This window comes from Chenopodium album, chromosome 1 (assembly GCF_948465745.1).
Source record: "Chenopodium album chromosome 1, dcCheAlbu1.1, whole genome shotgun sequence".
NCBI classification, from domain to species: domain Eukaryota; kingdom Viridiplantae; phylum Streptophyta; class Magnoliopsida; order Caryophyllales; family Amaranthaceae; genus Chenopodium; species Chenopodium album.
In genome coordinates, this window is record NC_137834.1 from 8,526,978 (window position 1) to 8,535,020 (window position 8,043).

Consider the following 8,043-nt stretch of genomic DNA (forward strand, 5'->3'; position numbering starts at 1 on the left):
AATGATCCTCTAAATGTCCCTTTAAACTAGAATTACATTACTAACTTTTTTGATAATGCATTAACAGTAATGGACTATAATGGTGACTTACAAACAAAAAGAGCCACTTATTAATCCTAGTTGCAAAGATTAATTCATATGCGTGACTGCGTGAGCGCATGCTAAACAATCGACTTACGTACAAACCTAATCGACACAAGAATATTACTCCCTCGTTCCTTTTTGTTTAATTAGTTACGTTCTGATCATTTTTCCCTCACAAAAAGATTTCATGTGTAACAAACAATGAGAAATGAAGGGTGCAATAGCAAGTATACAAATTATCTAAACTTATTTTAAACCTTTTTGTTAGTTAATTTTGGCCCTTGTTCAAAATATAAGCCATTTTTCATATTTAGAAATATTGCCCCACCCACGTTGATTACCCAACCACATGTTTCATACACTTTAATTAGGGGTTCGTGGAGGCAGATGTACCATGCGCATGGTGCATCCGTTCCAAAAAAAAGCGTAAAGAACATTATATAGAGATGTAAAGAACATTTAGCTAAAATGAAAAAGAACATTTAGTTAATGTGAAAAGAACATGTTATAGAATTGTAAAGATTAAAGAAATGAACATAACACTATCTTATAAAGAACATCATCTTCAACCTTTCTCACATTATTCTCAAATTCAACATTTATCCATATTCATCCAATTTCAAAAAGGAAACTAACAATGAATTTATGATTACAAAATATTCTAATTAAAATCTAAAGTAACACAATTAAAGAAAAAATAAATACAAACTTTCATTCAAAATTACCTTTCACTACTACAAAATTGGCCAAAGAGACCATAAATAATAGACCTGTTTACTACATAAGCGGTCTCTTTGTTCCAAGAGACCATTTACCATTAAAAACCGGTCTCAAAACAAATTCAAAAGACCAGTTTTTAAAGATAACCGGTCTCTTGGGGTATTTTAGAATATTCTAATATTTTAATTAAAATAGTTTGAGACCAATTGTTTTACAAAACCGGTCTCTAGGTGTTTTTTTTTTTTTTTTCAAATTAAAAATTGCAGAGACCAGTGGAAAGTAATAACCGGTCTCTGTTTTTCCTAATTCTAAACCGCCAAAATCCCTAAAATAATTTAATTTCACTAAGCTTTCTCTCTGCTCGAAATTTTTGCTTTTCCCCCTTAGCTTACTCTGATCTAGTGTCGATCAAACTCTCCTTCCCTTGGCTTAGCTTGACACCGCGCTAAGGCTGCCGACGTACCTCCTTCCACCTCCACCTAAAGGCTGCCGACGCGACTGCACTGAAATTCCGTTGCTTGACTGCATAATTGCATCTTTACACCACCGTTCACACTCCATTGTTACACCACCGTTCGCACTCCATCTTCCGGCGCATGGTAGCAACCGCAATTCCACCACTGAAGTTCGTTTTTTCATTCAATTGTTGGAGAATTCTGCAATTGTAGGATTAAAACCCTAACTTTAATTTGGAGAAGCTAAGGCCGCGCGAGGTATTAATTTTTTTTTTTCTTTCAGTTTCGATTTTTCATTCAATTGCTGTTGTAACTATGTATGTGGTACATATAATTCATAAAAATGAATGATTTTTGTTCATAATCTACTGTTTTATTGAGGTTGCATTGCCTTGGTTGTTTTGCTATATTATAAGAAGAATACTGTTATAAAAATGCATAATGATTCAAATTCTTTTCAGTTTTTCTATTGTATCTATTTGCATAAAATTTGTATCTTAATCGTCTTGTTATACTGGTTAGTTGATTTGGCTTGGAGAGCTTTGTTTGAGATACGAGCAGTTATATATAGTAGTTCTTAGGAATTTGATTTTCCCGCAAAAGTTCTGTTTTGTACCTTTGTAAAAGGTGTATAAAATATAGTATATATAAGCTTACCCCACATGTAAGGATTCCTAAAATAATTGCATGTGAAAAAATATGTGTTATGAAAAATGACATAACATGAATGTGGAAGCTCTTCAAATTTGATGTTCATGTTGCTCACATTAAAAAAAAAATAGTAAATGACTAGTGGTCCATGTTTCTACTCTTTACTTTGTATAGTATATTGTTTGTGCTTAAAAAATGAATAGGAAGAGCTTATTGCTATTGTTTAATGAATATGATATTTGTTTTTTTACACAATATTAATATACTCATGCAATTTACACACATATATATATTTTTTTATAGATTTTGTAAATCTTGTGGTTATATTCCAAATTTCCTTTATATAAGCTTTACTTATGTGATATTTTTAAGTTAATTACTCTCAATCTTGTTTTTCGACTTTTATACAATATTACTATACACATGAAATTATTGTTTTATTTATATATATTGTTTTTAGATGTTATAAATCTTGTGGTTATATTCCAAATTGCCTTTATATGAGCTTTACATATGTGACAATTTTAAGATTTGAGGTCTTGTTCTTGGTGGTTAGAAATGGATCGAAATTGGATATCAACATCGAAGCCGGGTGACCCTGAATATGAAGCAGGGGTTAAGGAATTTATTAAATTTGCAGTAGAAAACAGTGGAGGCCGCTCCAAGCTACGTTGTCCTTGTTTTATGTGCCATAATTTTTTGCATAAGAGACCCGATGAAATTCTCAATCATTTGAGTAAATGGGCATTTGATAAAACATATACCCGTTGGATCTGGCATGGAGAGTTTAGGGACATACAAGATAGTGGTAGTGGTGAGAAAAGGGATGATGTGCCCGAAGTTCATAATAATAATGAGGGTGATCGGTTGGAGGACATGTTGCATGCAGTTGAGGATCAATTTGATAACAACCCTTCCATGTTGGAGAGCTTGTTAAACGACTCTGAAAAACCATTGTATGAAGGTTGCACCAAGTACACAAGGTTATCAGCCATACTCAAATTATACAACCTGAAGGCTGGTCATGGTTGGACAGACACAAGTTTTAATGTGTTATTGGAATTGGTGAAAGACATGCTTCCTAAAGACAATGTCCTTCCTATTGGTACATATGAGGCGAAAAAGACACTAAGCTCTATGGGTTTACCTTATGAGAAAATGCATGCTTGCCCTAATGATTGTGTATTGTATCGTAATCAATATGAATCGTTAGAGAGTTGTCCAATTTGTAAAGCCTCACGGTATAAGAAAGGGGATCGGGGAGTACCTGCCAAAACATTATGGTATTTTCCAATAGTACCAAGGTTTAAGAGGTTATTTTCAAAAGCAGAAGATGCAAAGAAGTTAACCTGGCATTTTGATGGTTGTGTAGACGATGGAATGCTTAGACACCCGACTGACTCTCCGCAGTGGAGGTTTATTGATGCAAAATACCCCGAATTTGCGCATGAAAAGCGTAATTTACGCCTTGCATTGTCTACAGATGGTTTCAATCCATTTGGTTCCATGAGTAGTACGTATAGTACTTGGCCCGTTATGTTGGTGACCTACAATTTACCCCCATCATTATGCATGAAGAGAAGGTATATGTTCCTTTCGTTGCTAATTTCAGGGCCAAAACAGCCGGGAAATGACATTGATGTGTACTTGGCACCTCTTATTGACGATTTGATTATGCTTTGGGAAGAAGGTGTGGAAGTGTTTGATGCACATCGCAATGAGAAGTTTAATCTGAAAGCAATGCTATTTTGCACCATTCAAGATTTTCCGGCTTATGGAAATCTTTCGGGGTATACTGTGAAAGGGGAAACAGCTTGTCCTATTGGTATGGAGGATTGCAAAGGACAATGGTTAAAGGAATCTGGAAAGCATGTTTATCCGGTTCATCGTCAATTTTTGCCATCTGATCATCCATATCAAAGGAGAAAAAATGCGTTTGATGGGACACAAGAATTCAAAGGGCGACCAAAAGTCATGTTAGGTGAAGAGGTCTTCGAAAAGGTGAAGGACATTGAAATTACTTTTGGAAAGAAACACATATCCACTCTTTCTAATAAGGGTTTCAAAAAGTGTTCATGTTTTTGGCAACTGTCCTATTGGAAATTTCTCTTTGTGAGACATTCACTTGATGTTATGCATATTGAGAAGAATATGTGTGATAGCTTGATTGGTACATTACTCAATATCCCCGGTAAGACCAAGGATGGTAAAAAATCTAGAGATGATTTGAAGCATATGGGGATTAGAGATGAATTGCATGCTGTTACGAATGAGAAAGGTCGAGCATACTTGCCTCCTGCTTCTTACACATTGTCTAGAAAAGAAAAAATCGAGTTTTGTGAAAGCTTGGCTGGAGTAAAAGTGCCCGAAGGTTATTCTTCGAATATTCGTAGCCTTGTGAACATGGAAACTTTGAAACTTGTAGGCCTTAAGTCTCATGATTACCATGTTTTAATGCAGCACTTGTTACCTGTAGCAATTCGTTCTATTCTGCCTAAAAATGTTCGTTATGCTATAATTAGACTTTGCGGATTTTTTCATGCAATTTATAGCAAAGTGATTGATCCAAGAGAGTTGACTGCATTAGAGGATGAAATTGTTGAAATTTTGTGTCAATTAGAGATGTTTTTTCCTCCATCATTTTTTGATATCATGATCCATTTACCGATTCACTTGGTTAGAGAGATAAGATATTGTGGTCAAGTTCACATGAGAAATCAATGGTGTTTTGAAAGGCAAATGAGAACCTATAAGGGATATGTGAAGAACGCTTTTCATCCTGAAGGTTGTATTGCCGAACGACTATTTTACGAAGAAGTTCTTGCTTATTCCAATGACTATGTGCTAAATGCAATACGAATAGGGCTTCCTGTATCTCGTCATAGTGGAAGAATGGATGGTGAGGGGACCATAGGTCGAAAAGTACGTGACCTATCCTATGTTGATTGGCATAAGGCTCATTTATACATTCTTCATAATGAGGATGAAGTTATGCCGTATGTTGAGAAACACATGAGCTTCTTGAGGAAAAGCAACAGGAGAGCAAATGAGAAGTCATTAGCTGCTGAACATAGTAGGTCATTTATTAGTTGGCTAAAGGATTATGTAATGAAGGAGCTCATTGATTTGTCGACTCCATTTTCTGATCGACTAAAGACTTTGGCATTTGGACCTGATTTTAGTGCAACTTATTATCCTGCATATGTTATTAACGGTTGCACATTTTACACAAGGTTTCAAGATGAACTTAGTACTATGCAGAATAGTGGGGTTACTTTAGAGGCTGAAGCTATGCATTTTGCTAGTGCTAAAGACAAGAATCCTGTGTGTGGTATGATGAACTATTATGGGGTCATTGAAGAGATTTGTGAGCTGCATTACTCTAGTTTTTCGATACCTGTTTTTAAATGCTAATGGGTCGACAATAACAATGGGGTTGAACATGATAGGTTCGGGCTTACATTGGTGAATTTGAATAAAGTTGGTCACAAAGAAGATCCTTTCATACTAGCAAGTCAGGCAAGACAAGTCTTTTATATGACCGACCCATCGAACAAGAGAATGTCAGTAGTTATAGCACCAAAGCCCCGACATATTTTTGATGATTATAGTGAAGATAGTATGTTGGATGATGGTTATGTTAGGAGAAAGGAGCAAGTACACATTGAGGTTGATGTTACAGATGATATTTCAATATATGTTAGAGATGACCACAATGAAGGCATGTGGGTTGACAAAGAAAAAAAGGGGAAAAAGCAAAAGCGTGGACATAATAAGTCCTTATGTATTTGAGGTGTGTTTCACTTACTAGGTGGTAACATTAATTTTCAAGTCTTACTTTGTTTGTGCAACTTGATTTATTAACGTTTGCTTGTCAAAATCATTTCTCATTGCCATCTATATATTAATGTTTAATTCACGTTATGGTTTTTATAGCATTTTATTTAGTTTTACTAACCAAATTGATTTTTTCTTTTTATCTTTTCAATAGGTTTATGGCTCGGAAAATAAAGCGAGTGCGTGAAACCGAAAATTCTGTCAACAACGAATGCGAGGAAGAAAGAGGTCGCACGGTTCTTAGAATGGTTGGGAAAGCTATCCAGGCTGGCTCCAAAATCCCTTTACAATGGCATCCAACCAAAAGAATCCCTATTGGGAGTCATAGAGGTCATTTTTCCACCTATATTGGTATAGTTGTGCGTGAAAGAGTAAGTATCACCTACAACAAGTGGTTAGATGTTCCACAAGCAGTCCTAGATCATTTGTATGACAATATCTCGGTAAGTAAACTGAGTTCATATGTTACTTAATTAAAAAAAAGTTTAGGGTTATGTATATGTATGTCTAACATATGACATTATATGAATGTAGAGGGGGTTTGATGTCCTTGAAGGTCGCAAAAGATGGATACTAAATCGAGCTTCTGATCGATGGAGAGCTTTCAAGACTAGACTAAGACTTAGGTGGTTGTATCTCAAAGATGGGTCAATTAATAGTACACCACCTTTGAAATATCCTTTTATAACTTCAGATGATTGGGGGGCATTCATCACAGCTTGTAGTTCTAATGACTTCAAGGTGCTAATTCATCATTATGGCTTTACCTTATTTTTTTTTGTATGCCTTTATAAATTTAATGTTTGTATAAAATAACTTTGAATGTGTATTTAATTGCAGAAATTGAGTGAAAGTAATCGTGAAAGGTCTAAAAAGAAGACCTCAAAATATCGAGGTGGGAGACTTGGCTATCAATATTTTGAAGAAGAAATTGTAAGTATATGATGCTACTATCCTAATAAACCGACTTCATATTCTACTGTCCTGTATGTCTGCTACTGTCCTGTTCTTTTTTTTTTTTTATTATGCTACTGTCCTGTTCTTTTATTTTTATTATGCTACTGTCCTAGTAAACTGAGTTCATATGCTACTGTCCTGTTCTTCTGCCACTAAGAAACTTAGTCTCTTGCACACCCACTGTACACGAAAGTACTGTTAATTACTATACCTAAGAATAAAGTACTGTTAAGAAAACTCAGAGTCCATGATTTGATGCGGGAAATCATCCTCTCAAAGTCCAAGGATTTGAGTTATGGCCATGTATGGACAGAAAATAGCTCAAGCTGTGATAAATTTACACGAAGAGTATCAATCTTTATTGCATCTGTGGATTGATACTATTCGTGTAAATTAATCACAGCTTGAGCTATTTTCTGTCCATACAGCATCAAATCATGGACTCTGACTTTTCTTATTTTCCCATCAATATCTATTTTTGAGACTTGAACCAAGCTTCTGTTTATAAGCTCTGTCAGGTATTCTTTTGCAACCTGTTCTGCTGATTTTCCCTTTCCTTTTCCTTCTCTCACAAAACCCTCTGCAACCCATATTCGAATGAGTCGTGCATGTCTGATGGAGTAATCCTCTGGCAGCAAACCAAAGTACATCAGACACAGCTTAAGGTAGTATGGAAGGTCATAGTAGCTAAGTTTCTTAGTGGCTCACTGTAAGTACTTTAGCAGTTGCTATTTTTCTGAGAAGCCCCAAAAACTTCTTTGCATGATAGCCCTTAAGTCCTGAACTAAAGATTCTGATTGCTTGGAGTCTATGATGCATTTTATCCAGCCTAAAAATTGCTAGAGTTTGCAGAAACATTAATATTAAGGCCAGCAGTTTAATATAGTCCCCTTGCTCACTGTGGTCTGTGAAAACGAGATTCCAGCAGTTTAATATAGTCCCCTTGCTCACAGAAAATAGCAGCTTGTAAGCATGTTATAGCTTTGAGTGATTACCGGTTCATAGTAAGCAAAGTTGGTGTGTTTCAGAGGCTAAAACAGCTGCTTAATCATATATTAATAACTGGATAGTGAACCTGGCAGATGTTCACACCACTGGACTGATACAAACTAAAAAAGCTAGATGAAGGGAGGGGTGTCAGAATTATTGAATGTTTAAGGAATTCTTGTAATTATAGTGGAGTGAAAAATATCCTTAGAGCCAAGAATGCATAGTATCTTTAATTAAATTTCAGTTATTACAACTTATTGTAATATTGTTGTTGTTGTTGTTGTTTAGTGATTAAAAAAGTGATAAGAACAAATCTGTAATCTGATTTCCTAGTTCTTGTAGTATTGAA

General features: G+C 35.3%; 1 protein-coding gene across 1 annotated transcript; it reads left to right on the forward strand.

Annotated features, from left to right (window-relative positions):
- Positions 1-2,468: 2,468 nt before the first annotated feature.
- Positions 2,469-5,324, forward strand: LOC145627795 (uncharacterized). Its single transcript, XM_081680145.1, has one exon. It carries the CDS (start codon positions 2,469-2,471, stop codon positions 5,322-5,324), a length of 2,856 nt encoding a protein of 951 aa, XP_081536271.1.
- Positions 5,325-8,043: the final 2,719 nt, after the last annotated feature.

Excerpts from the sequence above, each read along its gene's own strand:
- LOC145627795 (XM_081680145.1), top strand. The coding sequence starts at position 2,469 with ATGGATCGAAATTGGATATCAACATCGAAGCCGGGTGACCCTGAATAT.